The 18,410-nt window shown below is 42.0% G+C and overlaps 4 protein-coding genes across 8 annotated transcripts in view; 2 read left to right on the forward strand and 2 right to left on the reverse strand.

Moving 5' to 3' along the window:
- egfem1 (EGF-like and EMI domain containing 1) overlaps positions 1-6,517 on the reverse strand; it is a 51,498-nt gene extending 44,981 nt beyond the window's left edge. The window contains exons 1-4 of the mRNA XM_076100308.1: positions 6,441-6,517; positions 4,941-5,075; positions 4,627-4,736; positions 4,325-4,429 (exon numbers count right to left, since the gene is read on the reverse strand). Of these exons, the coding sequence (XP_075956423.1) occupies positions 4,325-4,429; positions 4,627-4,736; positions 4,941-5,075; positions 6,441-6,517 (427 nt within the window). The remainder of the gene's footprint in view (positions 1-4,324; positions 4,430-4,626; positions 4,737-4,940; positions 5,076-6,440) is intronic.
- Positions 6,518-7,678: 1,161 nt separating this feature from the next.
- On the forward strand, positions 7,679-12,345 carry mffa (mitochondrial fission factor a). 5 transcript variants are annotated; one of them, XM_076100174.1, is made up of 9 exons: positions 7,679-7,741; positions 7,838-7,866; positions 8,562-8,779; positions 9,117-9,286; positions 9,401-9,492; positions 10,350-10,514; positions 11,287-11,343; positions 11,560-11,644; positions 11,751-12,345. In XM_076100174.1, the coding sequence occupies exons 3-9, from the start codon at positions 8,566-8,568 to the stop codon at positions 11,880-11,882; spliced, it is 915 nt and encodes a 304-aa protein (XP_075956289.1). In that variant the 5' UTR covers positions 7,679-7,741; positions 7,838-7,866; positions 8,562-8,565; the 3' UTR covers positions 11,883-12,345. The 5 variants fall into 5 exon arrangements, with proteins under 5 accessions (XP_075956289.1, XP_075956288.1, XP_075956290.1 ...); XM_076100173.1 differs by having other exon boundaries at positions 7,680-7,866; XM_076100175.1 differs by having other exon boundaries at positions 7,680-7,866; positions 8,600-8,779.
- Positions 12,346-12,502: 157 nt separating this feature from the next.
- On the reverse strand, positions 12,503-14,923 carry dnaaf1 (dynein axonemal assembly factor 1). The gene is made up of 2 exons (XM_076100179.1): positions 13,972-14,923; positions 12,503-13,893 (listed from the first exon to the last, which is right to left on the reverse strand). The coding sequence occupies exons 1-2, from the start codon at positions 14,909-14,911 to the stop codon at positions 12,977-12,979; spliced, it is 1,857 nt and encodes a 618-aa protein (XP_075956294.1). The 5' UTR covers positions 14,912-14,923; the 3' UTR covers positions 12,503-12,976.
- A 152-nt stretch (positions 14,924-15,075) lies between these two features.
- Positions 15,076-17,903, forward strand: mrpl44 (mitochondrial ribosomal protein L44). Its single transcript, XM_076100172.1, has 4 exons — positions 15,076-15,379; positions 16,214-16,682; positions 16,829-17,007; positions 17,221-17,903. The coding sequence occupies exons 1-4, from the start codon at positions 15,204-15,206 to the stop codon at positions 17,393-17,395; spliced, it is 999 nt and encodes a 332-aa protein (XP_075956287.1). The 5' UTR covers positions 15,076-15,203; the 3' UTR covers positions 17,396-17,903.
- Positions 17,904-18,410: the final 507 nt, after the last annotated feature.

Here is an 18,410-nt window from a genome sequence, read left to right on the forward strand (position 1 = left end):
CCTTACCACATCTCAGTCTACTATAAACTGTGATACGGTCACAGATAGCTGCTGTTGTATTAAAAGCATTACATGTTGAGTTTAACGCAGGCAACTTTCAAGAAGGACATACGTTCAATAATTTACCCAAAAGAAGCAAACATATATTGTCATTTCTCCCCAAAAATTCCAGACCTGCCCTACTGCAAATGCGAGGAGCAACCAATGAATGCTACTCTCTGCAACTCTATCACATTGGCACACAAATAAGCACAACTTCATACACATATACACATGTGTGCAGAGGTTTACATATATGGACATACACAAAGACAGGTGTGTTTAAGCTAATTGGGAAGGAAACCAAGCGTGCATGGGAGACAGCCCACGGTCCTGGGGATTAAACGCTCGAGTTCATATGAAGAAAGACTATTCCCATGTGAGAAAATGTGATTTATATTTCACCTGTAAAGCTTTCTGCAGAGTTCCCCAGAGTGAACACTTGGTGATAACACTGTCCATAGAATTTTTATTGCTAAAGATAATTTCTAAAACACTAAATTCTGTTTTAACGTTGGATGTGTGTGTGTGTATAGGTGTGTGCATGTTCGAAAGAGAAAGGTAAAGTCTTGTTGTTCCACATATTTCCCCAAAAGTCAAAATAGTATTAGAATTATGTAGTTACTTCTAACATCTAATACTTCTACTTTCCCCCAATATCTGCCTACGTTCTTAGTTGTCTCATTATATAGCTAAAACCTCCAGTACAACAGGATCCAGTCTTAGGAAATGTCCATAATCATTGTACTATAAAGTACTCTGAAAACAGCCAGGCTTTTTTTTTTTTATTGAGCACCAGATGGTTTCTGTCTTCACACTGTTATGTGCCTGCGCTCTCTTAATTTCATGCAGACCTATGCATCCATTTAACCAAAGCAAAGCCTAATCCAAGTCTTAATAGAGTGAGACAGAGTGGCATTCACAAGCAGGAGTAAATTAAACTATTACATAGCAGGCTCCAGTGTCTCGGCACATGCTTGGGCTGTGTCCAGGCTGTTTATTACCTTGCAGTGTCAACACCATGGCCTTGGTGTCAGCGGCTGACATACATTTCCATAGTGGGTGCCTTCTGTCTCATATCAGAGATTGGAAGCAGGTGGACGGTCGGCCCCCACAACACACAATGGGCTCTACCACCACAATTTGGCAGCGATACCAAAGAGAGCAACATTCAAGAAGCCAATCGACAATGAGTGCTGAAAAGAAGGGAGGGGGAGCAAAGCACGGATTGTCGCTTGAAATATTACCAGAAGCAGACTTTTCTTTAACACATCTCTCGGTGTACACTCTCCTTCTACTGAAGTCAAGCTGGAGTAAATTGCGCTGAGAGGGCGAGGCTGGTATTTTGAATCTGCAGCAACCCCTGTCATCCTTCATCCTTATTTATGATTTGTCTAGCATCTGAAGCCCTATAAGTGTTGATAGTGATAGTGAGTGATCATCTGCCACACAGTGATCCCAAAAAATATTATGTTCTCTGTAACAAACGCATTTCATGTCCTTAATTGCAGTTTAGGCCAAGCATCATGTCACATCTGCCTCAGAAAGAAACACATTCCTTGAACTGGTAGTAAATGAGTTTTTGGCCACTTGGGGGCATCGGATATCAGCTGTTAGTCAAACATTGATATATTATCACCTCTTAAGTTAATATGAGAAACTTGCCCATTTATACTTCCAGATGTTACAGAGAAACATTGGTATTCATTTGGAATCATGTTTCTGTCCATCTGTCAAATGTTCGTCCAATATTCACTTTTTTAGCTTTAGCTTTAGTCTCCATCAACTGTTGTATGTTCACCAGCTATTAGCTCACCTTTTTTTGTGTAATATAGAGCTGGGTAGTCTACAGCAGGTTTTAGAGCTTTTATCTGCCTGCTGAGAATAGAAACCAGGGTTGATGGGAGCATTGGGAATGAACGAAAACAGTGAGCTGAAAGACGCAACGATGAACTGAGTCCACTGCAAATTCTCTGCGGAATTGTCACTATGAGCAGCATCCGTCACATTCAGAAAATCAACCAGGCGAAGCAGACAACAGACAGAGATGCTCTTGCATGCTCAACAGGCTTTGCATGCAGAAGGAAAGGATAAGCAAATGCAGGAAACACCATAGTACATCTGATGAAGCCTTGAGAATCATCTTCATGACCAAACATCAAGTCCAGTTTGCTTTAGGACAAATATAGAGGTCAACATTCCTGCCTCTCTACTGTATCTGCTTCTTCTCTATCGTGCATGAATCACAGAGAGGACAGTAATAAGTCTGTCACTGTGGAATGTTAAAGCTCACAACGCAAATCTAATAATGAAGAGGATTCCCTGGTGAAACCCTGGTGGCTCAGTGTGTACACACAGATATCCAGGTTCCCTGTTTGAGCTAGAGTTGCAGTTTATCTTGGTAATTATGTTAAGCTGGAATGTGGCTATATCCACAGTACTCACAGCAGATCCTGCTGGTCATTTTGTCCATCGAGGAGTAAATCAAGGTTTTTGGAAATGGCCCTTTTATATATATTATTCATGATGAGAACATACAGCAAAAATACCTTAACACTGAACACTCAAGCCCTAAGCCCGCAACACAGGATTATTAGTGCATGTCTCTGCATAAAGCAGAGGTTCAGTGAAGGAACCAAGCTGAACACAGGAGCTTGGCTCCTTGTATAATGATTCTGGCAGAGTGAGGATAAATCTGTCTCGAGAGATGTGATGAGGAAAAACGTTTCACAAAAAGAGAAGAGCGGTATGACTTCGAAGCAAGGGATGTGTAGAAGAGGAAGAGAACCTAGAGGAATTCTGATTAGATCAAATATCTCAATCTGTTCCCTATTTGCCACTCCAATGTGTGAAAACCAAAGAGCCCATGTCAAAACAAACGCAATGGAGAGCTGCCTTTGACAAACAACAACACGTTCCTGTGAAAGAGGAAGAACTGCTTAACACCCCTGGCAGGCAGGTCCTTTCTTCTATAGGAAAGAGAAGGAATCAAACAGGAGACCCTCTCCAGTGGGTGTGTGTTTGTAAGCATGTGGGGGGTTGGAACCAAATATCCTCTGGTCACCATTCTGTCTCAGCGGGACTCCTCCGAAACGTTAACAACCATCCTCCTGTTTGCGCGTTGACGTAGACCGCAGGGGTTTGGACAGTAGAAAGAACAGACGTGACGGTGACGAGATAATGCTCAGAGACCAGAGGGATCATCGGGTTTTGTGGAAACCTTCTGGAAGTGTTTACCTTTTAATGAGGACAGACACAAGGTTCCCTCTCTGAGGCTCAAGGCCGTTCAGTTGGTAAAATGAGCATATTTAGAAGCCTGTGGTTATGGGGCAATAATGTACAAATTGTTTTTCTGTCCTCATTGATGTCCTCAAATTCTTTAACACAGAAATGTCCCGTCATTTTTCTCATTTTTTAAATCCTCTTAGCAGTTGCCAGTCAACTAATGGAGACTCCAGGATTTACTGCTTCCATACAGTCTGGCACATAGCCCCTCGTAAAACAGCAAATTGTCATTGAGCTATACAGTGTTAATTAGTTAGATTTAGGGGTGCTGGTAGGTGGATTTTGCTACTGTTCGGAGGAGCCAGGCTAGCTGTTTCCTCCTGTCTTTATGCTAAGATAAGCTAACCAGCTGCTGGCTTTGGCCTCATATTTACTGTACAGATGTGAGAGTCGTATCAGTCTTTTCATCTAACTCTCCACCTGAATGTCAATAAGTGTATTTCCCTATTCTCAAAACAATCCCTTTAAGTTGCTTATAATGACAATAAAACTAATTTGAGAAATCCAATGCAGTAAAGAAACGTTGGGTAACTCTTCATAAATTGAAATATTGCCATCATGTGTGACAAAATGCAATCTAACCTTTTAAATATTTTAACCATACTAAACCAGAACCGCATATACTGTCATTAGCATACCATTTTTATAGAGTGGAGGCTCAGCTGGGTTAGCCACAGCACTCCAGGCTCAAGCCTTCAAAGGAAACCATTTCTCCCAGAAAGCACTTCTTCTACCTCTACCCAGAGACCCCACAGAGCAGCCTCATCCAATCACGGCAACACTACAGGCTCATTCTGCTTTTGCAAAGTGAAAGCATAAGGTCTGAACTGGGCCTATTAAAGCTTTAACAACATGTTGTCCTGTAAGGATGTAAGTCAGTTCATTCTGTCACAAAGCTGCACTCAGCTTGTTACTACTTTGAACGGCTGCAATGCGAGGAGCGGAGTATGAAGGTTTATAAACATGACCAACTTTTTTAATCAGGTAGGAATTAACTCACCATATTGGCATCGCGTCCCTTTGAAGCCCAGTGGACATTGACATATCCGGTCTTCGGTCTTTGCACATTGGCCTCCATTGAAACATGTGTTGACGCCACAAACCCCTGCGGATATACCACATATCATACACCAATGTGTCCATATATGGATGATGGAGATCTCTGGTCAGCTACATTCCAGCCTAGTATTTCCAGTTCAATTACTGTACTGAATATAAAATTGATGAATACACAACTGCTTCATAGCAATATCAAAACTAGCCCTATGTGACATGCAGCATGTTCATAATGCTATTACTTACTATGCAGACAGCCCATGTCTTCACCCTCCTGAGTCCAGCCAGGGCAGCACTTATAAACTATGTGCAAATCTGCGCTGTACACCTGCCGGTACACTGTGTAGTAAGCTGTCCTGAAAAAGAGAAGTTCTGTTATAGTCACAGGATTTTCTGGAAGTTACAATATATGTTTATATTAACTATTTATTGTGTATGTGTAAAACACTCCATCAAGACTTAGTCCACTCCAGCTGTGCTGATGAGTGAGATGTCGTCATGGAATAGCAAAGATCACAAACAAAGTGTTTGTGCGTTTGAAAAAGTATGTTTGCTCTCACCTTCTCTCATAGTTCATACACCATCTGTGGTTGGTGCAGCCCTGCTTCCACACCTTAACCATGCGGGAAAAGGCCTGGACACAAGGCTGACGGGCCCCCAGCATGGACATCTCCTGGTCAGCACAAACATTTGGCCTGTGCATGGGGGGGGAAAAAAGAGAACGCATTGACAAACGGGTTCAAGTAATGTGACCAAGCAAGCGATTTACTTAAAACAAATATAATTTATTAAACTAAGGTTAAGCAATGACATCAGAGCATGTGCTGTGGAGGAAAAGGTGCAAAAGCAAAAGGTGACCCTCGTCTGACAACTGTCCCATGTCGGACAATTGACTACTGAGGTTTGCCAAAACGGTGGGAGGGGCGTCACAATATTGTGAAAATGTATTTAATGCCTTTGAGTGTAATGCAAACGACAATGAGGTGGACAGATGTAATTAAAATTGTGTTAGACTTGTAATTGAAGAAATAAAAACATGATATAGTGTTGTAAAGTTCAAAAGCAGCATGTGAGTATTGGCTACTTCATTTTCCATTGTTTTATACAGTATATTTTTGAGGTGGGTACAAGTTGACTGAGTTTAGAGGTGGGCTGTAAAGCTTCCAATATTGATGTGAGCCTGCTGTATGTGTGCCAACAAACATGAACCCCCACATGTTCTACACATGTTCAGTTGCATGGACTTCAGCTCATCACAGACACATTGTTTGTCAAACAATTATACAGCTTCCTGTTTGGTGCAATGTGCTTGATTAAGGTCCAGAAAAAAAAGAACAGTCTACAGGACCCTAACAGCACCCCATAAACAACCAATTAACTTCCACAGGAAATTAATTTTTTCCTCCAGAATTGTTTGCATGTTCATGTGCCTGAATGCATGTAGCCTACTGATGTGTGCAAGTGCATTACACAGCACAGAGGTTTGTACTGTACAGTACTCTGTCAGAAGCAGACTTCATCCAACTGCATTGTCAGTGCAGGTATCCTAAACTATCAAGAGATGTCCTCCTCCACAAACCATCTGGCTTCAATACACAGCAGCCTGAAGTTAATTAGAGGAAGTCTTCTGTTTCTCCTGTAATAAAAACGATTCTTTTAATCATGTCTAGCACAGTCTATTTATATTGGGAAACCTCTGTTAGAGCACTACAAAGAAAAATCACAACCCATTGGAAGTTATTTGGCAGAATCACGTTACAATAGAAACATATCCATCCTCATAGGGGACTTGAAAGAGCGACGCCTAGTGGGCATTGAGGAGAGTAAACAATAAAGTAACAGAATTACAGACAAGTTAAATAATTTGCAAAACGTGGACAATGTATAGAACTGTCTTTGTAAAATGAAATTAAAGGAAAAAAGCAGGCTATGACGCGTTGCTTCCGTCTTAGTTTAAAGCAATAATGCGTAAAACTCTCACTCACCTGACCGTTCAATACAAGTTAAGTGCAGGTCAAATTAAAAACTGGAAATTATATAAATCAAAAAGCGTCACTTACATGCCAAGTTGCAGCTCCAAAGATGATGCGATGTGCATAGTGCTGAATAATAGCACACACAAAATATCTGGGAACATAGTTTCAGCCAGTTACAGACACGGAGAGAAGTTCTCAATCGGCGCAGCCTCTGTGTCCTTCAAATGAAGAGTATCCTGACATTTATGGAAGTCCGTCTTAGGACATGACTCAAGCTGATGTTTTTTTTTATATATATATATTTCCCGAGATCCAGACGTGGTTTCCCGTCACTGGTGAAGCAGAGGGACGACTTGTCTCATGTCAATCGCAGCCTTTGAATGGCTCCAAGTAAACGCACCACCCACAGTCACTGAGGGGCCACCTCCAAAAACAAAAAACTGATGACATTGACCTGTGCATTCACCGTTAACACACCCAGACATGTTTTTATAATATCCCAAATATGCCAAATACATGATGTGAAAGTTGCATCTGAAAAACAATTCTCGCCAGAAGTTATCTGAATATGTCGTATTTAGATATTATGTTCATGGAAATGGGAGTGAATTAAGCATTGTGGAAAAACTGGCTCAAATAATGTGACATGTCAAAGCAAGCAATTTACTTAAAAACAAATATAATTGATTAAACTAAGGTTAACAAAACCAACAAATTGAGTGGGTACAGCGATGACAGCAGAGCATGGATGTGTGTGCTGTGGAGTTAAAGGTGCAAATGCGAAAAAGAATGACGGTCGGCTGGCGACCCTCCCATGTCAGACAATTGACTGCTAAGGTTTGCCAAAGCAGCTCAAAGACAGTGGGAGGGGCATCACAGTATTGTGAAAATATAAGTATCACCTTTGACTGTAATGTTTTCCAATATGCGCATACCACAGTGACAAAAGAGATCTGAGGACAGGATTGGACATGATTTTAGTATTTTTAAAAGTTTTCTATTGCATATACGTATAAATCAATACATATTCAACATGCATAATTCATTTATGATATGCATTCTACATTAAATATTAGATTACATTAAGACTAAATGTATTGATACCACTCAAGTCTCACCGAAGCAAAAGGAAGTACAACAAACAAATGTATAGTATAAGTAACAATAAAAAGTATATAAAATGAGGCATGATGAAAGATGTAAATACATACAACACATTTACAGTAAAACAACTGTTGAGAATGGCAAACATTCACCCCCATTGGTGTTGCGACGTCACTTCCGCCTGAGATTTGGTACTTCCTCTTTAGAGGGCAGGCAGCGGAAAAAGAGAGGAGGCGCCTCTCTCGTATCAACACTGGAGATGCATGACAGCTATACAATGTGTAATACTTGCACTTAACTGTACCAATTTGATTATATTTAGACGTGTTTAATTCCTTTAAGATTTAATGAGTAACGTTACGTTCTTCTTGGGAAAGGTTAGACATCCGTAGCGACAAACAAAACGGTAAGAAACCAAAACTACCCCGCTAGCTTGAAATGGCGATAGTGTTGTCTAACGTTAGCCTCAGAACTGTGTTGACTTAACTTAGATCTCCCAGCAGTTACTTAAATATTAGAGCTAGACATTAGCAGTTTACTAATTACTGTGAATATTGGTTCATGTTTTAAGGGGGTTGCCTAATCAAATAACTAGCTACTGTATCAGCTTCACTATTAGACAGTAGTATACACCATTGTTGATATTAGCATTATGTTAGCATTCATGTTAAATATACTATATAACGTTATGCTTTAATGGGTGCAGCAGCTGTATAAGCTATTATTTGACTACAGTCAAGACTGCTGTCTAATTGGTTCCTTTAGCCTCCCGTTGTGTCCGTGTTCAAAGTCAGAAGGCACCAAGTTATCATATGATAGTGTCACGAGAACATTTCCAGCTCTTAATCTTGCCCACAGCTCATCAGCTGCACCAATATTATCTGAGGAGATCATTTAAGAGATGTTCGTCTTGTGATCTAGTAACTGTAGGTTAATGGGATGTGCCAGCAGGTGTGCTGCATGATGAGTTAAACCGGTGTGAAACAATAACAACACATGGATCTCTCCTGTTGGCATGTTGTTATGGTGTCTTCCCTTTGTGACCTTTTTTTCGGGGCGAACAATTAGCTTGTGTGTTGCTGAACAAATCATTCCTCGCAGCAAAATGAACGGGGCAGCATTCCCTTCCCCCATGGCAGAGATGGCAGAGATGAACCGTATCCAGTATGAGCTGGACTACACCGAAGGGATCAGCCAGAGGATGCGCATCCCTGAGATGCTCAAAGTGGCTCCTCACGGCCGCGATGACCCTAATCTTGGATCTCAGGAGGTCCCCCACAGTGTCATAATGCAAGTCCCAGAGAGAATCGTGATGTCAGGTCAGTATGCTGGCAAGCATTCTGTCAATGTAGGGCTGTGTTTTTTGTCTTTTATTACTTTTAAACTATGTACGTCATTGGTGCTTGCCAGCTGACTGTAATATAGCTATTATGTGGTTTTGATATGACTGTTGACAGATACTAGCTGGACTATCAGTGACTCAGGACTTTGTCATGTGAAATATTTAAGACCTAAAATGAAACTAAAAGTCTTTAGGCACAACACATGTGAAGATAGAAGTCATTATTCAACCTCGGCATTCAAATCTCAGGAGATTGTTTGAATCAAGTGAAGTAGAAAATGCATCAATCTCTAACTCGCACCTTCCTTTATCAGGAGACAGTAATGACACCCAGTTCCCCAGACCCAGGGACCTGGACCTAATCCAGTCAACACCACTAGAAATACTATCACTGAAGACTCCACCCAGAGTCCTCACCCTCAGTGATCGGCCCCTGGACTTCCTGGAAGAGGAGCAGCAGGCGGCTCCAGACAGCGAGGAAGTGGTGAGCGATGAGGCAATAAATAGTCTTTTACCAGGACACTGAATGAAATACAAAGACTTTCCTTACACTAAACCATAACCTGAATAAATCAGTTGTCATTTTTTTTTTTTGTAGTTGCGGCCCCAAACACGAGTACGCCGGGAACGTTCAGCCAGTGAGAATGCAGCTGCCCGTCAAAGCAGTCAGCTGATGCGCAACGATTCTGCGTGAGTATTGGTCTGGATAAGCCATCATTAGCTTGGTACCAGCTCCATCTTGTCTTCTACATGCATGCACTTGCATCTTTCTTTTGGGTCTATGTTTCCTGTGTCCCTTTGTCTTCGTGACATAGCTGGTTGTCTGTTGTCACTACCACTGTAAGCCGTTCTGCTGCAAGAGCTTTGGAGCCTTCAGCGTCAATACTTAAAGCAGCTGTTTTTGTCACTGGAACTAATCCATTAACACCATGACTTTAAACATTTACGTACTCATCAGTTTTGATTTGATAATTTCCAAATTTTTTGAAGTATTAAATTATTTCAGGATTACTAGAAAATTGTCGAAAATATTAATATTTAGTGTATAAACTATGTGCCCTGCGATAGTCTGGGGACCTGTCCAGGGTGTACACTGCCTTTGCCCAATGTCAGCTGGGATTGGCTCCAGCCCCCCCCCCCCCCCCCCACCAGACACTTCATGTCCCCATCACTAAATGCATGTGACGTCCTGGTACTGTTGCTAAGGTCACCACCAGAACAAGACGGTGGTCCTGAGTGAGATCATTATCTTTTCAGTGCCTTTCGTTCTCATCTCTGTTTCTGTTTTTTGTTTGGTGTGTTCTATGTTAGTAAAGCACCGTGTCTCACTGTGTGAGTGGTTGGCAGGTTAAATGCCATTATTGCAACATTACTTTTACTTACTTTCACTCAGTTGCAATTTTTTACAAAGTCAGTAAAGTTGAGGACAGTTTCTTTTCCTTATTTCTCTCCTTCTCCCTCTCCTTCCTCCTTCCTTCCTTTCCTCTGTTGTCTTGTTCTTCCCTTGTCCACTGAATTCGCTGCTCTTAATGGTGGGCATTGGGCAGTGCGACCTTGTCCCCCCCAGCCACTGTCCACCCTTGCCCCACTCTCACCGTGACTGAAGAAGAACACAGCCTGTACAGCGCTAGCGGTGTTTTATCTTTCCTCCAGTCCACTACACGTCGGGCCTACCAGCAGGTCCTGGAGGTCTTGGACGAGAACCCTCGCAGGTGACCTCTCAATCATCCGGTCGTTTTTTTGCCTGAATAGAAACTTGGCTTACTAGATTTTGGTCAGAGAGGGCAAGAGAGTGCTGCAGGAATGAGTCCTCAAACCCGGAAATGAGTCCGCGTTTTTACATTTCTGGTTCCTCCATTAATCCAATGGAAAAATCCTGTTGGCGTTTTGTCGAGGGAACCAGTGCAATTCTGACTTCCTAGTTGGCCTACAAAAATACGTCCTCCCTGCAGCACTCTATACTGACCGCTTCAGTTGTTTTGACTTCCTCAACGTCTCATTAACTTTGATTTCTCCTGTTCATACAGGAAGGGGTGGTGTTTCCTAAATGTTGTTTTGGCCCTTAGTTATGTTGGAAGGTCAGAAGTGTTTTGTAAGGTAGATTCAAGCCTTACATGCCTATTTGTAACATTCAGTAACAATATTAATACAGCATGTATTAATCAAAATGTAAAGAGTTTGGAGCTGAATTGAACGTACCGTCAGGTGGAAGTAGCGATGGGAGTTGAACCCCTTGTTGAAGTTGTACTAGGCCTTGTCTACCATTGTCAATTTAGATTTGATTTTGGAAGAAAGTTAATGATGATGAAAGTGTCAATTAAGACATTGTGCTAAGAAGGATTAGCCTGTTGGCTTCTAGGAGAACTCAAAACAGTGTAGTTTTGCGAAGGACATGGAAGGTGTGTGCATGCATGCCATCAGTTTATGTTGCTCTATCTCTCTTATTTTCCCTTCTCCCAACCCTGTCTTTCCCAACCTCTATAGCAAACCATCCCTGCGAGGGGGGTCGGCCTCAAGCACCAACCCCCTGCATGACTCCAGGTAACTTCACCTGGCACTCTACCTTCATTCGGATCCTTTGTCCTTTTCTCTCCATCCTTTCCTACCTTTCATTCTCATTTCCGGGTCAAGAAACAAGATTACGCCCTGGTGGAAAAATCCATTGAAATTAGCGATATATATCTAAAAACCCTTAATGTAAACAATACACTCTCTTGTGGTTGAATTGATTCTCAGACTGACTGTTCTCTCTTCCAGGCTTGCACTATCAACATATGAAGCCACACTGGATGCGGGGTCTGATGACATGACTGTGGTCGATGCAACAACGCTTCGACGTCAGGTTAGTGCTAAATAAATACACTATCTCCATTTTGTTGCAAGAGAGCTAATTGTGGAATCTCTGTCACTGAGGAAACATATTTTTTTTTTTAATTATTTATCTCTAGCTCATCAAGTTGAACCGTAGACTGCAGCATTTGGAAGAGGAGAACAAGGAGCGAGCGAAGCGAGAGATGATCCTGTACTCAGTCACTGTAGCCTTCTGGCTCGTCAACACCTGGGTGTGGTTGCGACGTTGAAAGCCGGCCTGTGTTTCTGCCGTCACCGTGACAGAAGAACGTACTGTCCCTTACTCTGTGTCAAATGTTAGCTAACCGCTGCACTTAGTCCCTGTGGGAGGAAGACCGTGTAACTTGTGTACAAGGCCGGTTGACCACGGGGCTTATGGTTTTGATTTGGTTTATTTAATACATGTAAAGTTTTATTTTTTTACTCTTTACTTCATCTTGTCTCACGTTTGTCATTTTTTTTTGTTTTTATTACAAACCTTCTTGCTCAACGCTAAGCATGACTTGTTGTAAATATTTGTCTGTGTCACTCAGAGTTTTGAATAGACGCCATCCAGTCATAAAGTAAAGCATAGTTTACCAAAATGGGGAAAATGGAGCTGCAGTGTGGAGATGCAACATGTTGAATATTTATTGGGGAAAGAATAATATGTGACTCGAACTGGGAAATGTAATAAAATTTACTAAAATCATACATATGACGTGTCGTCCCTGATTTATTTATTTTTATACATGAGGTGAAATGTAAACATCAGCATAGTTTGGCTGTTACTTGAAGAACGGCCATGTCTCTCACATTTGGCACAGTTTTTATTTTCACGGGTTATATATATTTTTTATCATAATTTCTGCTGAACGCTGATGTTTCATTTTTCATAAACTAATACTGTAGATTCATGTCTTTAGATGCACTGTGTAACTAGTGTGCAATTGATTAAGAAATCATTTAAATCTAGTCCTTAACATCTGTGTTATCCTAATATGGTATAAAGATATTATTGCCACTCAATGAAAATATAAAACAAAACAGATCATTCAAGATTTATTCTGTTTTCACACAGTATTACAATTAACAACCAAATGAACAAGATGGCTTTGAAATTCTTTAACATAAACTTGCTCGACAATGAATAACATTTCACTAAACAATAACCGCTAAATATAATTTATTTTTAAATTATTGCTGTGCCCTGATTGGGCTGCTGATGGTCTCACACAGCCGGTCTATCGCCTGCCAGCATTTGGACACTTCATTTGAACACGTGTCCTGTGAGACTATAGTTCGGCACTTCAGTTGATCAAAAATGCTCTAAACCTTGAAAGCATCATTCAAGCTCCTCGATCAGGCAGCGGGGGGGAGAAGACGTGCGCTTTGGTTTGAACTTTCCCGCCGGTTCAAAAATACGTGGCTCAAGAGTATCCCCATCTTCTGGATACACCAATGACGAAGAATTGCTGCAGACCCCGGTTGATTTGTTGCAGCCGCTCATTAAAAACAATGAATTTCTATCTGAACCAACGGTTGGGAAGCCCTCGCTCTGATTCCCGATTGTATCATCCTCACCACTGCCTCCTGATATGACCTCGATTGTAGGTTTGTAAACTTGCTGAGAAGAGAACATTGCTGTGAAGTTGTCTGTGTCCACATCCTCCAGATCAGGCAGGTCATCAATACGCAGTGAGCGATGTGGTGGAAGGTGAATGGTTTCCAGCTGGTCTGCATCCTCCAGCTCTGTGACCAGTGGTCCGGGACCATGTGCTGCTACGACCTCGTCTGCTTCAGGAGGACCTGCCCTGAGCAGAGGAGGCTGTTTCTCTTCAAAGGGCTCGCTCATGTTTGCCTGCTCTCTCACCGCTTCATTTATAATAACCTGTTGTTTGTCATCTTCTGTGTTTTCTGTCTCTAGCATCTTTCCCGCTGTACTTTCTTGTTCTTGTGCTGAGTGCTCTGGATTCACAACCTCTTTCTCTTCTGTCACAGGCTGCTTTACCTGTGATTTCTCCTGGTCATCCTTCTCTAACTGATCCTCCTGGAAACCATCACCTGGCTGCTCTGCTTCTAGATTGTCACAGTTTGGCTGATGTCCGTTGGGTTCCTGTGCTGTGCTGTGCAAGAACTCTTCGTGGGCATCCAGGCAGTCCTTCACAAAGGCTTGGATCATCTCTCCTTTTGGTGAAGTCGGAAACTGGGTGTCATTTTCCTCACATGGAGTCTCTGGAGTGGTGGAAGCCTCAGTTGCCCCTGAAATAGAGCAGATTATAGGCTACCATTTAAAAATAATCCACATTGTATGTGCAGTAGGGTGGTAAAAGTGTTTACCTGTCTCCTGTAGCTCTCGAAGGTGTCGTTTCTCCTGGCCTGTCTTCCGAATCTTTGCCATGGCATCCAAGCTGTCCTGAATTTTCCTCCTCTCTTGTGTTTCCCATTGCTCCCTCTCTTTCCTCTCAGCTTCCAGCCCTCCCACTGCCCATGCCTCTGCACACGCCCTGTCTTTGGGGAACACGGGGCGATCGTCCAGGTAGGTGAGCTGCTTGAGACGCACAATCATGGTCTTCCTGTAGTTTGGGATTTGTCTCACCACCTCATTTCCTATTAGATTCAGCAGGCGCAGCTCTGGCATGGCTTCAAGTACCAGCAGGATCTCCGGGTACTTCAACAGATTGTCAGACATGTCCAGCGCACTGAGTGCCAGACACTGACTCAGATGCTCCACATCTTCCACAGTCTCCAGCTTGTTATGGGCGATCTGCAGAGTGCTCAAGTCGGGGAGGCAGGAGATGTTCTCGATGACGTGTATGTAGTTGTTGGAGACATTTAGGGTGGCGAGCTTTTTCAGAGGTTCTAGGTTTTCCAGCTTGTAAATGAGGTTCTGCTGAAGGAACAAGCAGCGCAGATCAGTCTGGGCATCAAGATTTGCAATGCGTTGGAGCCCGTTGCTTTCCAGCCAGAGACACTTCAGTCCTGTGTACTCCTCCAGGTTCTCAATGGTGGAGAAACCTTTGAAATGCAGGTACAGTGTGTCATTCAGGGAAGGTGTTGAGTAAAGGTTATTCTGCTTACAGTTGTCTTTAAGGAACTTCTTGGTCATTCGTGGCCAGGACTGTTTTTCCCTTCCCTCTTGAAGTGGGCTTTGCAGTATTTTGTTATTATTTTCTTGAGCTCCATCCTTTATCACGGCCTCCACTTCATCTTTGACAGAGGAAGTTATTTCGGCATTTCCACATTCCATTGGAGTCGCTGTCACCACTTTATCTTCCATCTTTTCCTCGACTTCAGGACAGGACGTCGTCAAATTGACAGGCAGGATAATTATAAATAATATATACCTGTTCTGTATATGTTTTCTATTAATTTGTTAGATGTGTAGTCCCGTAAAATCCACTCGGAAGTCCGCTGTGTTGCCTAACGTTAGTAAACGTTTATGTTTGTTTCCATAGTAACGCGCCTTCGGCCGTTACATGGGAACGGTCTGGCTGGCCGGATGTTGTTTTATGTTCCGTGTCGAGAGTCGGACAGTTTAAGCTGTTGCACATCTGCTGCCAGTAGCCACCATGGCGTCCGGATACATACTAAATCGTGGTGTGCTAACGTTAGGAATTCACTGTCAGCGTGTTTGCAGAACCGTGTCATTATCACAGGTTAGAGAGAAGAAGCGGTGGATGAAAGCGTACACGTACCTCATGGCCAAGAAGTTAAAGCTTGAAGGACCTCCACCACCGAAGCCACGGTGAGGATAACCGTGAACGATGCTAACACAAGAGTGGAATAGAGAGCATCTCAAGGCCATTAATGTAATGGTTGTATTGGTCAGCGTGTGTATTCATCTTAGCCAATCGAGTAGGCTGGATATATAGGATAGCATAATTACACTACACACATTTTGCGGATGGACCTGATTTGCGGTGGGGGTTGAAGCTTTATGAGTGCAACTGTATGTGTATATGAATGGATGTATGTATATGTGTGTGTATATATATATATATATATATATATATATATATATATATATATATATATTTTTTTTTTTTTTTTTTTTTTTTTTTTTTTTATTATTTGTATCTTTTATTATTTTATTTTATTTATTTATTAGTTTATTTTTAACATATCCAACTGTCTCACTGAGCTTTCTGTTATTATTGCCTTTTTTTCTGCTTTGTCTGTCAAAGCACTTTGTGAACTCTGTTTTTGAAGGTGCTATATAAATAAAGTTAGTATTGTCGATGCAGACTTGTGCGTGTAGTAACAATGTCCACAGTTTTAAAGTGAACCCAGTGGCGAAGCTGTCAATCATGGTTCCTTTGCACAGGTGCTGCTTCTCATTTATCACCATTTGAAACAAAAGAGTTTAAGCCGTAATCCTCAAAGACACTTTTCTCCTGATAGTACTAAAACTATTAATTCTAGTGTACAGTAAGTATGAATGTCTCTCAGCTCTTATACATACATAGGGATTATTTGGATATCCTCAACAGCACACACCAGAAGTAAGAACAAGGTTGTAATCTTTCCTTTTAGAGGAAGTCTGGACTCGGAGTAATCTTTATGTTTGCCTTTCTTTCAGCTCTCAGAAGCCTCACTGGGATTACCATGCTGAGGTCCAGGCGTTCAGCAGCCGCCTCCACGAGAACTTCTCCCCGGAGCTACTGAAAACAGCCTTCATCAACCCCTGTTACCTGCAGGCGGAGCTAAGGAGGAGACAGGGGTTAGGCGTGGACTCTGAGATTACCGCTCTCGTTCTGAAAGATAATATTCAGCTCAGTGAAAGGGGAGTGAGTTTCACTAAAAGCTTCCTGAGCGACTGGTGCAGGGCCAGCTTCCCGATCCTGCCGAGAGACGGGGTGGAGAGTGTCGTAAGGCACCTCGCCAGTTCAGCGGTCGTGACCGATGTAGCAAGAAATCTTGGCATTGAAGACCTAACCATGAGTGCAGACTGTCCTGTTCCCGATGATGTGCTTCATTCAACGTTCATGGCAGTAATTGGAGCTCTAACGGAAAGCAGTGGGGCAGAGAAAACCGGATTGTTCCTCAGGGTAAGAGACTTGCAGCAGAGTGTAATGGGGACTCAATATTCTGTTTAAAGTGACGAGAATTTGTCCTTCAGACTCTTTGAGTTGACGCTGCTTGTACAGCAGTATCATATTTTCTCTTCTTTTTCTTCTCCCCCCCCCCTCCAAAGGATTTCCTGGGCACTCAGCTGATCGGGAAGGACCTGTTTGATATGTGGACAGTTGTCGACCCCATGGGACTGTTGGTGGAGGAGCTTACTAAGAGGAGCGTTCCACTGCCAGAGCCTCGCCTCATCAGATCTGCTGGAGCCAGTACTGTCCTGCCACTATACTTTGTTGGCTTGTACAGGTATGTGTGCTGCTGTGGATGCCCAAATTCATTGCCCAAATAACAGTAATTGAAGATTTACTGTAAAAACAATTTAAAAAAGGATCGCAGTCAGAGCTTACATGTCCTAAAAATCAAGTTACTTCTATATTACACATGATGGTTAAGAGTGTTTTGTGTATAATATGAATAGTATAATTATTTTTTGGTATTTGTCTGCGTGTGTTAAATCAGCGACAAGAAGCTTCTGGCTCAGGGTCCAGGAGAGACGCTTGTAGCAGCCGAGGAAGAAGCAGCTCGCGTGGCCCTCCGGATACTCTACGGCTACACCGAGAACCACAGACCCCTTGACTTCTCTCCACTACAGCAGCATCAGCAGCCATTAATTCAATCAATCAGCAGCAATTAATGAAGTGTCAATACTTCTACAGAAGCGGGAAATAATTTCAGAGGTCAGTTGGACAGGAAAGTAGCGCGAATCTACTTAAGAGATAATTTGAGATAAAGCACATCTTTGTGTTTGTGGATTACAGACTTGCTACGGATTGTAGGGAGAAAGTTAAGGTAAATAAGGTCGCCATCTACCTTATTAGATATTAGTGTAACTGTGCACTTATCAGGATTGTTTCTTTTGTGTATATTAAAATCAGTTCCCCCAGACAAAGGAGAGCAAAATAAACCTTATTGTCCACGTTAATAATGTGACTATGATGTAAGATCCAGGTTTTAATTGTATCATATATTTTAAATAATTTTGATAACATTCAAGACCACAGCTTACCTTGACGAATAACTTATAGATTCAGCAGTCCATGACATACAATGACCCTGATATCTGGTTGTATAAATGCTGTTTGGTTTACTTGGTCTTCTGTTATATGTTTTTCATCTGTAATAAAAAGTCATACTTATGTCTACACCATGACTTTGTTCATTCACATTTTTGGGAACATGAATGTTATTCCATATTATTGTGTGTGCTCTTATGAAAGGTGGATATTTGTGGATGTAAACTTGATATTTAATTGTGATACATTACTTAAGTTTCATCTGTAGGTTCTTGCTTAAGGATTTGAAGAAGAATTTCAATTATTTTTTAAATAAGTCATCTTTTTTGAATGTTTAATGGCAAGTGTCTTTTACACATCTACATGGACCTTAATTAAGAGTGACAGTGTAAAAAATGGTGAATTGTCTCTGTAAAGGCCTAACCTGACCAGCACTCATACTTTCAAGCAGAAGAGGAGAGACATTTTGTACTATTTCATGATTTTCTTCATTAACAAGTCCACTGTCTTTACATGCACGTAAGCATTAGAAAGAAACACACCACCACAATTCCATATCCCTCATTGTTATTAGACCGTGCCCCGTCGTGTTGCAGTGACAGTGCTAATCCGCATGGTGGCGCTCATGTTTTAAAG

This window comes from Anarhichas minor, unplaced genomic scaffold (assembly GCF_050575085.1).
Source record: "Anarhichas minor isolate MPS153535 unplaced genomic scaffold, ASM5057508v1 ptg000026l, whole genome shotgun sequence".
NCBI classification, from domain to species: domain Eukaryota; kingdom Metazoa; phylum Chordata; class Actinopteri; order Perciformes; family Anarhichadidae; genus Anarhichas; species Anarhichas minor.

Excerpts from the sequence above, each read along its gene's own strand:
- dnaaf1 (XM_076100179.1), bottom strand. The coding sequence starts at position 14,911 with ATGGAAGATAAAGTGGTGACAGCGACTCCAATGGAATGTGGAAATGCC. Across the intron at positions 13,894-13,971 it reads TCGAGAGCTACAGGAGACAG|GGGCAACTGAGGCTTCCACC; the intron begins GTAAACACTTTT and ends GCTCTATTTCAG.
- mrpl44 (XM_076100172.1), top strand. The coding sequence starts at position 15,204 with ATGGCGTCCGGATACATACTAAATCGTGGTGTGCTAACGTTAGGAATT. Across the intron at positions 15,380-16,213 it reads CCTCCACCACCGAAGCCACG|CTCTCAGAAGCCTCACTGGG; the intron begins GTGAGGATAACC and ends CCTTTCTTTCAG. Across the intron at positions 16,683-16,828 it reads AAACCGGATTGTTCCTCAGG|GATTTCCTGGGCACTCAGCT; the intron begins GTAAGAGACTTG and ends CCCCCTCCAAAG.
- mffa (XM_076100174.1), top strand. The coding sequence starts at position 8,566 with ATGAACGGGGCAGCATTCCCTTCCCCCATGGCAGAGATGGCAGAGATG. Across the intron at positions 9,287-9,400 it reads CTCCAGACAGCGAGGAAGTG|TTGCGGCCCCAAACACGAGT; the intron begins GTGAGCGATGAG and ends TTTTTTTTGTAG. Across the intron at positions 11,645-11,750 it reads CAACAACGCTTCGACGTCAG|CTCATCAAGTTGAACCGTAG; the intron begins GTTAGTGCTAAA and ends ATTTATCTCTAG.